Here is a 12511-nt window from a genome sequence, read left to right on the forward strand (position 1 = left end):
TATTCCTGTACATCCTGCATTGCTCCAAGAGCTTCACCTGAATTCAAAAAGTGGCTCATCCCATTTATGCACAAATACGTATTTGTGTATGCACATAAACTGTCAACTACCTATTACCAGGCATGACTAACTTAGAAAATCCTGCCTGGAGAACCTGTCCCAGAGCTCTCCTGTAATGACATCTGCCAAAACTGCAGCTCGTGGGCTGCTGACAGCCAAGGTGGGAAGGGGACATCACCCTCCTGGGGTTCCCAAGGGCCTTTGGAAAAGGTGCCCTTCCTGGTGGCAACAGCAGCTAGCGAGAGCTGCACGCCTGCGCGGCCAGCACTGACGGGTGCTCGAGCAGTGCTGTGCATTACTCTGAAATAACAGAAATATTCTGTTGTGGGAACCTTTACTTTATGTTATAGTTACTTGGCGACCTTGGGGGAAAGAGGAGAAGACAAGAGAGTTACCTACAAAACAAAAAAGAACATCAGCAAAGAAATAAACATACAAGATACAAATACTGCAGGAAGATGAACCACATTGTCTCGGAAATAAGTGATTTAAGGCATTTAGCCACAATTACATTAACTACCATGTAAGTCAACAAACAAACAATTTTCTCTGACGCTTCCATCATCACTGAAAATTAAGTTTTTAAGCCCCTAGAGCAGTGCACATATTAATGTTAGCTAATTAGTTTTGTAACTGACTTTGCAGGCTATGTTGAAAGAGAGAGGAGGAGAGAATTAATGTTCAAATGCTTCTCAACAGGCATTTCCACACTTCAAAACTATAACAAACCAGAAAGCAAAGCTGCTGGGAAGTCGCCTCATGCTGAAATGACAGAAGATATTTAATTCAGGGCTGATTAAGATAAGTAAGTTATTCATCATAATCATGCCCAGTAGGAGGGCACAGAAAACCTGACCTTTAATAATAAGAAGATATCATTTCTTTTTAAAAGACCAGAAGTATATAGTCCATGCAGACTAAAATATATACCACTACCAGATAATTACACAATAGCAGAGTGCACCTTTGATTGACTTGAGCTCTTCTAGCATAATTACACAACACTGCTTCTCTCCCTGATTTTTCCAAATAGCTAAATTAGGTACCTGTACCAGCGATTCCTATCATCAGGGAGAGACCTAGGAGTCTGAAACGACAACAGCTTCAATACACAGGCGGTTGTGGGGCTTTTTAAACAAGGTTGAACTCTCCTAGAGCTAGACTTGATAGTCTAGCTTCACTATCCCAAATACCGGCCAACAGCTCTGGCTTAGGGGATATACTAAACCCAAACTTAATTCTCTAGTGGCAGCACCACTAAAAGCACATGAGAAGAGCTCAGCTGGATGCCAACACCGTGTATGTGGGGGCCAACCGGAGATGACAGCATCCAACACGGACAAATTAAAGCTACAAATGATCAGCTGTAACTCGGCACCTGCAAGTTCAACCAGAGATGAGCTCAGTTCAGCACAGAAGCGACAGTAGCATGTTCAAACTAAAATGGACCATCAACCTCCCCCTAAGCTGGAATCTCTTGTCAATGTTCATATTTTGGGATGTTTCTCATCTTCAAGGCATCTCTTATTTCTGTTACAGTTTCCTTCGGTTGGTGACCAAAGCCACACAGATCACTGCAGAGGGCACGCAGCGTTTGTATTTTGGAAAAAAGCCTACAGGCACTACGAGTTGGTTCCCATTCACGGATTTTAAATTTAGGGATAGAGCAAAGTTACGATTATTTGATCTGACCTCCTGCATAGCACGAGCCGCTGAATTGCACCATGGGATTGACCTAGAAAAGATCCTTCCGAAAGCACTCAAATTCTGAAAAAAAAAAAAAAAAAAAAAAAAAATCGTTGGCATTGCTACTCTTGCCATTAAAAAGAGGGGGAAAAACAAAACAGCTTTTGACTTTTTTACTCCCAGCTGTAGAGACAGGGTGTTATGCCTTTGGCTGATCGTTTACAAGACCCTCATTCCCATCGTGAATCTTCTATGATTCCTTTTCACAGACACAGACTCACATCATCAAATCTCAGTATGTTTTTCCTTGGATAAAATGAGTAATTTGTGACGCTTTAGTCTCTCACTTATCTTCCAGATAACAAATTAATCCTGCAGTGTTGTTCTGCGCCATCTGCAACGCCCAAGACATTGCTGAGACCAGAGTGGACACAGCACTTCAATAACTAGTTACACATAATGCTAATACTGCTCTTATTTCATTACTCTACTTAAAAACGCAGCAGCTGGGACTTTCCATAGGGTTATTAAATCACCACGGCCACCACCATTTCAGTCTATTGTCCAGGGAACAGGTATTCTGGGAAGTAAACCCACCTTAAATGTTGAAAAAAATACATACAGAGGCTTGTGTTTCACACTGTAATGAGACAACTGAGTATGCTAATCACGTAATCTAGAGCTCCTTACAAGTTATCGGCTTGCCGTGATTTCTCACTCCTCCAATTCGTCTTTCCTCTACAAACTACACCAATGAGTAGTTAATATTTTCTTCTCGGCTGAGAGACACCCAGTAGCGCTGTGGGTGCTACTGAACGAGAAGGCCTACATACCAAATAACTGCTGGGAGCTTGGAGAATACAGCAGCAAATTTCAGCACCAGCACATCTAATTTCTTACAAGCCCTCCAAAGCCCCTGAGACCGCCCAAATCTAGGGACATTTGTGGCTTGGCTTTTTAATGTTCTTGCATAAGGCTGATAGCAAACCCTTCCCAAACACTTACTAGAGTCTCTAGACAGAGAGGAAGATCCTGATTTACAGTTACAGTTTGAAAATGTTCCAATCCTGAATCCTTTTCTTTGACTAAGGATGCCCTAAATCACAGTCTAAGAGAGAAGATAGGAGAGATGAATGAAAGACTAACAGGCGAGAGCAGGATGGGGAAAAAAACAAAGGCAGGGCAACAAATAATAGACAGCACACATCCCTTAGAAAGTCTTTGCTGTAAAAATGAACACAGAAAACCGCCTGCCTAAGAGGTATTCGGCGTTCATGGACATGACAGCAGAGGATGCCAGTGAATAAAAGAACTGCTGCTACATTTTGAATACACTTGGGAGGGAAAGAGGTTTCAGCAACGAGGTCAGGAAGGGGAAGGATAATCCCTGCAGTAAATCAATACATCAAACCCATCCTGAATAAGTTGAGCAGTGCACAGAGTGAAAACATTCAGTCCTGGATGGTCTTGGCAAGAAAGGAAGCAAAATGTAAACTATTTTATGCACGTTAAGAGTGCAATGGAGCTCTAGACACCCAAATTTAGTTATGTCTCTACGTGCTTGGTGTTGGTGCTCCCAACACAGCTCGACGGGGCACAGAGAGCGATCCAGCTGACCCTCACACAACCAGTTACACCGGGTTGGCCAAATCATTATCCGCGCTCCATTTGCTGAAAATGTTAAGAGGAGCTATTTCTTGCTGAAAGTGGAGGAGATGAAGCAGACCGAGGGTGAAGAGAATAGGATTTGGATGCTAAAATAAAACAATAGGATAGAAAATTCATGACAGCAGATGAGCATATTAAATTTCTAATGCCACTCTCGTATTTTCTGCATTACTCTCTATTACCACCTTGATACATTTAACGTGTCATTTTCTAGAGACAAAATAGAAAGGTTTCCTATCCCTATTTCCTAATGTCATTCACCTCATCCTAAGCCTCCTATAAAAGCTGCCTTTTTATTTCCATTTTCCCTCTTTAAGATGTCTGAAGATAGTTAAACTCGGTGCTCACTGGAGAGGGAATAAACACACAATTTACAATCCCATCTCCTCCATGCCTGATATGACACAAATTGTTCCCATTTTTACTTCAGGTCAAGTTTTATACTCTGCAAGGCCTGAACTTTTGCTCAGTGCTCCAAACTCATTTCCCTACAACTACATATTTGCTACGCCGTGTTTGCACACCCAGAAGACCCTTTAGCCAGAAGGTTGAGGAACGTCAGCACTGACATGTGCAAGCAGCTGGTCAAAGAGGATGGCAAGAGCTGCAGAAAGGAAAGAAAAAAAAAAAAAAAGTCAGGAGAATCTGACATATTTTTACAAGATTCTGATGCAGATTTTGGATTTGTAGTACACTGCTTTCCTGGTAAGGAGTAATGCAAATGTAGTTTAGCAAACGATGCTGCTCTGTTCCATTAACCTGATCCACCAAGCACAGCTGCACAACTTCTCCCAGCACATTTTCTAAGCAATATTGTCTGAATAATTTTGACTACTAGATCTTTCAACACCCTCCCCTTTCCTGTCCTATACATATCTCAGATTAAGCTTCAGCTATGTACTTCTCACTCTGCACTGCGATAAGCAGTTAGGCACTTGCAATCCTTATACTGGAAGCAGAAGTGATTGATAGCTGGGAATTACCTGCAGATTGCATTATATTTTACTTACTTTTGGGTTAAGATTAGAAAACACGCAGAATTACTGCAGCACAACCCATGGGAGACAGGCAACTGTATCTTGACTACTTCTAAAAATACAGCCCAAACCAGAGAAATATCTTCCTCCAGGGCTATATTAAAATATTGTGCAGCATATATTAACTTAAAGCTTACAATATGCTGTTTGAATCTGGTGTTCTGTCACTGCTGCTTAATCACCTTTCACTCTACCTCTAAACTGTGGTATGGTGGGAGGAGGTGGAGGAGGCGGTCTCCATCAACTGCATCAGGAGTTTATAGAGGGAGGGGGAAAAAAGCGATAAACTAAAACCTGGTTAGTCAAACTCTCTGACCCAAGACTCCTGAAAGGGTAATGGAAAGAACCAAAGAAAGAAGCCACTTCCAAGGGAAGAAAGAATGGCAAATCTAAGTGTCACAAACTTCAAAACCATCCTCAGAACAGACGTGTAAGCCTGTGTACACTTAAAACTTTGCAGGATTGTATTAATCATTATTTTAACTACTAATGTTTAAAGGGAGCCTTGATAGGATTTATTGAGTCCGTATAAAAAAAATCCTGCAAGCTATAAAATCATTTTAAATAATACCAAAAAGTCAAAGAACTTTTTGGGCAGACTTTTGTTCCTGGAGACAGTCTTTCTTAATGTAGCTAATAACGGCATGGCAAATATTTAAAAGAGTTTCCTCAAGTTTTACAAGTATTTCTTAACAAAAGAAACAGATTTCTGCTATGAACTACAAGATAGAGTCACTAGACGAAAATGATGAGCAAGATAAGTAACAGCAAAAGACAGGAATCTGCCAGGAAAAGAACACAGTGATGAACTGCCCGTCAAATAGCCACACATGTAAACTGATTTTAAACTAAACCACACCAACATGTTGCTAGTACTCCAGCTTTTTTCCTTAAAACATGCATCAGACAAAGTAATTTATAGGGACATGTTTCAGTTAGGCCACTGCTAAAATATTTTAACTGAGCTCCAAAGCACAGTATTTACTTCTCAGTCTGTATTATACATTCCCAGATAACATTTAACCCCAGGAGCCAACGGGGAATGTTATGCTGACTCCAGCTTACTTTCTTGCCAAGAAAGCGAGAAGGAAAAAAACAGCCACCCTAGGAAAAATTTATCTACCATCAGAGAATACAGAAACCTCAAAGACTTAAATTATTTCAAAGATTAAGGGTTATCTCTTTGAAAACCACTGATTATATTACGCATTTAAGTTCAGTAGTAAGAGCAAAAACATCTGAAGCAGAAAGAGGAAGAAGAGGACAAGAGTTATCAGACATCATCCTGCTTTATTATAAGAAAGAAAAACCTCAGACTGAATAAATTTATACAATTCCCACCACTGCACTGGAAAGCACAACCAGATACAGATTCTTGCAGATATGCAAGAAACGGGCGCTTGCACAGAATTTCAGCACTAGAAATGAATCCCCAGAATATTCTTGATAAACTACTACGTATGAATAAAACAGTCTTCAACAGGTACATGCAGCTGCCAAGTGTTTCATCCCAGCAGGACACCTGGGAGGAAAATCAATAGGAACGGGCAGATTTCACCCTGAAATCCAAAAGCAAGGAGTGAGGTGTGTTTCTTTTCCCTTAGGGAAAGGTACCTGCTCTTGGGTGACAACCTACATATAGAAAGCACACACGGACTCCCCTGAACAAAGCCTGGCTTCTCTCATTTTGCATACAAGAAAACACTGCACAAGACAAAGCTCCTAAAAATAATCCCAGGCACAGCCCAGCCCAAGCTCTGCTGTATTTGTACCTCATACAGGGCTTTGCTTTCCATAGTTTTAGTGCTTGCCACAGCAAAAAACCACCCGGGAACGTGTGGTTGTCTGCTTTGCAGCACGCAGGACTTGCTTCTTTACACGGGTCTACTATACATTTCTGCATTTGTGCTTAAAAATGAGAAATAAGGACATGTTCTTTATGTTACTGAGGGGCACTGGCTATCCTAGCTCGGTCACCCTGTGTGCTTTGGGTGTAACGTGAAATTAGCTTCAACTGAGAAGCACGAAAAAAGGGTGGTGAAGAAAAATCCCCAAATGCAGCAGGGATAAACAAGGAGGAACCATATTTTGGGGGGTGTAAAGCACACATTGTTTTTCACGCTGCAAACAAGAAAAGGTTGGGAAGCTGGTATGGTCCTTGGCTCGGCAAAGAGGAGAAAGCTCTAGCACTGGAGGTTGGTTGACTTTTTAAACAGTACACTAAAGCTTTCTAAATCGTGGGTGGCTTCTCCCACCTTTCTCTTACACTACTGTATTACAGGGGAAAAAAAAAAAAAAAGAAAATAACAACAAAAAAAATCCCACAACATTTAGATAAGCTTTTAATTTAAAAATAGGGATTAGCCTTTTTTTAAATCAGATTAAAGAGGGAGCTAAATGTGGTTCAGAGCTTCAGTGGAGAAACTTCCTCTTTTGAGACAGCATCTCTTAATTTGTGGTGGGTTTGTATTTTATGTTGTCTAGAGTTCTGGGAAGGCAGGACACTGACCCCTATTTTTTGTGCTTCACAGAAACTGCAGCATCAGGATACTAAAATAGCATCATTTGTCACTGAAACTGTAATCGAAAGTACACTATTATAAATCCCCAAACAGAAGCGTTTATAGATTAGTGGAGCTTATCCTTAACTAAAGGTTAATGCTATGCATATGTGAATAAATACAAGAGAGAACAACTATAAAAAGTCATTTAAGAGATAGCATTCAATTTTGTCATTTCAACCTCTCTTCGTCGTGATGCCCAGCAACTTTGTTTAATCTTCCAAACCACAGCTGCCACCAGGAGTAAAGACAGGAAACAGCTGTAGAGGGAAAAAAAACAACAAAAAAAGAAAAAAATCTTATTGTCCTTGTTCACAACATAACAGCAGCTAAAAAACTCTAGCAAATAAAAAGAAACCTAGGCTAAGAGTCCATAAAATACTTAGAGGTACTTTGATAAAAGATAATACAGCAGCGCAAGGTGTTTTGCCCAGTTCAGTGCTCATGACACCTGGTGAGGAATGATGCACATCTATTTACAGAGAAAACTGTTGTTCCAACGTTACCTGTTTGACCTCCTTATACACTATCCACCAATTTTCACCAGGAAATCAGGACAGTAAAGCCAAAAGATTTAATGAAAATGGAAAAGCCAGTATTGCCTATCTTTGGTGATATTTAAAGTGAAAGGATAACCCAAAAAGGAAAGCTTTGAAGGAAACAGAGAAAACAGAGTATTATTTTTTTCTTTTTCAAATTACAAGAATAAGTGTATAGTAGTTGGATTCTTCTTAACTGGCTGTTGCAGAACTACAAGCCTTTCTTGATTTCCCCAAATCTACACTGCTTTTCTTAAATCTGAAGAGGAGAAAAGGATGAATAGATTTATCAGCTTCTGAGGAAAATGCAAAGCAGCAGATTTAACAAAAAGCAGTTACAATAATAATAAGAATAATAAAAGGCGACTTTATTGACAGTTACGATCTTATCACACTGAATACTTAATGAGCAACTTCAAGGCACACAAGCTTTCTAAGATAAATTTTTTTCCCTTTTGTGTATCTGAACCTCAGCGAAAGCTTCTCTTCAAGTACCGCACTGATGGGTAAGAGAAAATGTCCCCAGACCTCCCTCCCCACACACTTTATGTTTAAAGAGAGCGCTGAAAGGAAGATTAACCACAAGAGATGACTTATTTCCTCAAGTGCACTATTCACACCCACCGCCGTGCTCTGTAGGTCTGAGGAGGGATTTCTGTTGAGGGGGGAACTGCTGTGCCCCTCTCCTTGCCTCTGGGCACGGCTCAGTTCTCGCCGTTCTGGGGCTCCCAATGGAGACCCACGGCCACGGAGGAAAGACAGAACCCCTCCTTTCTCCTCCTGCCCAGCCTGACCCTCCCCTGGGGCAGTTTCCAGCCGTTCCCTCTTGTCCTGTCCCTGATCCCCTGGGAGCAGAGCCCAGCCCCAGCCTCTCTGCAATGTCCTGTCAGGAGCTGCAGAGAGGGATGAGGGCTCCCCTCAGCCTCCTCCTCCTCACCCTGAACACTCCCAGCTCCTTCCCTGGCTCCTCACAGGATTGATTCTCCAGCCCTTCCCCAGCCTCGTTGCCCTCCTCTGCCCTCGCTCCAGCCCCTCCAGATCTCTCTGGGATTGAGGTGCCCAGACCTGGACACAACCCTCCAGGTGTGGCCTCACCAGGGCAGAGCACAGGGCTCTGTCACCTCCCTGTCCCTGCTGGCCACACCAGTGCTGACACAAGCCAGGAGGTCGTTGGCTTTCTTGGCCACCCAGGCACCTGTTGGCTCCTGCTCAGCTGCTGGTCAGTGAGAACCCCCAGACCCTTCTCCCCCAGACAGCTCCAGCCAACCCTCCCCGAGCCTGTAGCCACGCAGGGGGCTGTGGTGGCCCAAGGGCGGGACCCGGCACCACAAGACTGTGGCGGGAGGAAGACCATGACCGCTCAGTACTCCCTGCCTTCAAAAACAAACTCCGCACTGCTTCCAAAAACCAATCCTTACTGCAGATCCCCAAACTTCTTATTTCCAAGCCGTCCTGTGGCTTCCACCGTGCTCTCCCACCCTACTCATACAAACATCCATGACCCCTACGATGACTTCTTCTACTCGGACGTGAAGCCACAGTCGCGCTGCTGACCACAAATCCACAGCTCAGGATGACAGATGGCATCTCATCCCACCAGCTCCCCGCTGTTCCCTCTCTTCATAAATGCCTCACACGAGCCGCAAGGGGCCGACGGTTTTGTCTTTCAATCCCTACTTCAGCAACTTTACAACAGCAAATCCTTTCGCAGAGAGGAATGCAAAGATGTGGAAATATTTAACATTAAAAAAAAAAAAGGACAGACAGCAGGAACCATTCCCTGAGATGCAGAAGGAGGAGAGCCTGTTCCTGATTACCTATCACTGTCCATAGCCTATATATTATGAAAACTGCGTGTGATTGAGCATGAAACACCCAAAGAGCAGCCAGTAGGCAACATGACTCTATTTTTCAAGCTTAGATACGTACAGAAATATGTTTTACTATCATCTAGTATAAGATATTAAAAATTGGCACTTGTGTGACTTTAGAATTAAAATATCTATGTGGCTTTAGAAGACTCCTACGGTGCTTATTTCTTTATAAATTTAAGCAGGATCACAGAGATTTTGTTTGGCCTTTGTCATTTTAAGAGGTTATGTATTCCAAATCACTTCCCCAGCGTTTTCTCTCAATGTTAAAAATCTGACATTATTTCTCTGTAAAAGCCTGGCCATTCTTCTGCAAACACAAATAGTTTAGACAAGCACTTTTAATGACTATTTTAATTTCCTTTTTGAGAGGTACTGGATTATTACTGACTTTTGCAGTAAAAAAAACAATGTGCCCCCATTAACTTGTAAAGTGTATACATTAAATCTTTAATTGCTATTTTGGTAAAGAAGCTAACATGCATTATTCATGATCAAGGATTTCATACCTTCAGCTTTCCCTTTCTTTCCTGAAGCTCCCCACTGCTGTATTAAGTGCGAGAGCCTTATATCACCAGGAAACAGTATTTCTCTTCTGGACAAGGTCACGTTTGGACTAGATGGATTTCCACTTATGCCACACTTGAACAGGCACAAGTGAATGATGGACTAGCAAAATTTTTGAGTGCTCGCATTTGTCTTGGGACACCTGTTAGCTCCCCACAACATGAATGCCGCCACACTTACTCAGTGGTTTTGGGTAAGCTTTTTTTTCCTTTTTTTCAAGCTCCCTTTTCCTCAAAGAAACCTAAAAATCTTCCTAAGGTGCAAAGTTTGCTGTATCTCTGAGGTCCAAAGAGGACAGTGCTCCCTAAAGAGCAAAAATCCAAAAGGTATCCATGCAAAACCAGCACAGCTGAGACCGTCAGCTAAATCTTTGGTCTGCTTTGTTTTCAGCAACATTTTAACATCATTGCACAAACAGAGGGTGGAAGTAAACCAAAATCTTCAAGGCAGCAGGGACAAGTGTTCCTGGTTCCACATTTAATTTGACCATGAAAACAATATTCAAAGCATCTGCAGGGGTCCCCAGGACAGGCTGGCAAAGGACAACGCCTGCCAGGCGATCGCGTCCACGTCATGAGAAGCTTCATCTCAGGACAAAGTGTTTTAGATGCAGCTCATGGGCAACAGCTACTGCCACGACTTGTCTGAGTCTACCTCCTTGATACCCCTTTATCTAGGAAAAGGAGGTGGAAGTCCAAAGGGCAGAGGAAAAAGTCCAGATGCTTCATCAACCTCCAGCATCTCTGTGTTCTAAAGACCCATTTCAGAGAGATTTGCTTTCAGGACTCTCAAGCACACAGATGAAGGAATTTCGTGCTGTGCACAACCAGCAAAGTGAATGAGATCTCCACCTTTCTGTAGGTGACCCTTCCAAGATGTGCTCCATTCACACGTATCTATCAGACAGCACCAGGAACCTACACACCCAACCGAAGATACGTGTCAAAACATGCTGAACTCCTATGAGAATGGCTCCTTTTTAGGAAAAACTTGACTTCAGTGAGTTGTGAATGTCAGGTATGGACCTCTTATTTTTGGTTGATTTGAACACGGTATCTCCCTATATATTCGTTTACTCCCTTAGAAAAGAAAGCTGGAGAACTAAGAGGATCACCTTTATCCTTACACTAAATCCTCTTTCTGAAATTGCACAATCCCAGAGTCATTCATGGGTTTCTCTTTCCTGCCTCACTCCTGGCACCACAGCCAAGACTTTCTGAAGAAAGCACAGAGAGGAATTAACAATTAAGGACTAATAAAAATTCCTTCTAAAACACTCACCACAGTAGCCTCTATTTCAGAGCAAGAGCACCATACATCTTTGTACCGACACAAGGAGGCAGCAAATACCCACAAAAGCTATAAAATCACTAAGGAAATATATTTTCCCCATTGTACTACCTCCCCTTGGCAGTACTTGGGGAAGAATAAAAGGCAGTGCCTGCTTGCTGGGCTGCAGTCCATCACCTGCTGGAAAAGCCCTGGGGGAGAGGGAAGTCAAGATCTATCTGCTGGGTTTACTCAGCCTGAACCATCCTGAAATAAGTTAAAAAGACCTGTCCTTGCATCAGTAGCTTTAAAGAAGCTTCCCCCCCCCAATCTTCTCTTGGAAAGCAACTGTGCAAATATGGAAGCAGTGGAAGAGAAGAGCTGTATGGAACAAGAGCCGTGTTGGAAAATGATTTGGAGCAGAAGCCCACGGTGGTTGGTGGAGTCTTGGTCAAAGGCCACACTCTGCCCTGCTTTCTCCTGAACTGCCTCAGCCATCTCTGCCAGCTACCCATATCCACCCATTTCCAAATGGCTTTAAGAATTAACCTTCACTGCAGGACTTACTTTACCTTCTCCTTCTGTTTGTTTCTCCTCCAAAACTAACAGCCCACCAAGAGCCTCCTTCATCCCTGAAATCCACGGTTCATTCAAGCCTTCTCTCTCCACCTCCCCCATCTCAAACAATGTTTTTGTACAGTTTCTCCTCACCCATCTCTCTGAAAAGAAGGTAAAGGAGACAGAAATGCTCTTGAGCTTGTAACATCCTAGCACAGTCTGTACACAGTCCTGCAAATGTCACAGAATCCCAGAATCATCCAGGTTGGAAAAGCCCTTGAAGCTCCTCCAGCCCCACCATGACCCTCCCCCTGACCATTCCCAACTCCCCAGATCCCTCAGCGCTGGCTCAGCCCGACTCTTCAACCCCTCCAGGGATCCCGGGGACTCCCCCCTGCCCTGGGCAGCCCATTCCAACGCCCAACAGCCCCTTCTGCACAGAAATCCTTCCTCAGAGCCAGCCTGACCCTGCCCTGGGCAGCTTGAGGCCATTCCCTCGGGGCCTGGCGCTGGGGCCTTGGCTCCAGAGACTCATCCCCCCTCTCTGCCCCCTCCTGGCAGGGAGTTGCCGAGGGCCAGGAGGTCTCCCCTCAGCCTCCTCTTCTCCAGACTGAACCCCCCCAGTTCCCCCAGCCGCTCCCCAGCAGACCTGTGCTCCAGACCCTGCCCCAGCTCCGTTGCCCTTCTCTGGCCAC

General features: G+C 43.4%; 1 protein-coding gene across 1 annotated transcript in view; it reads right to left on the reverse strand.

The window, feature by feature from the left end:
• The window catches only part of ATRN (attractin), a 154521-nt gene that overhangs the window by 21011 nt on the left and 120999 nt on the right, over window positions 1-12511 (reverse strand). The window contains exon 27 of the mRNA XM_026846890.1: window positions 7194-7272. Coding sequence (XP_026702691.1) covers window positions 7194-7272 — 79 coding nt within the window. The remainder of the gene's footprint in view (window positions 1-7193; window positions 7273-12511) is intronic.

The sequence above is a fragment of the Athene cunicularia genome (genome assembly GCF_003259725.1).
Source record: "Athene cunicularia isolate RWA chromosome 4 unlocalized genomic scaffold, athCun1 chr4_part1, whole genome shotgun sequence".
Classification (NCBI taxonomy): Eukaryota; Metazoa; Chordata; class Aves; order Strigiformes; family Strigidae; genus Athene; species Athene cunicularia.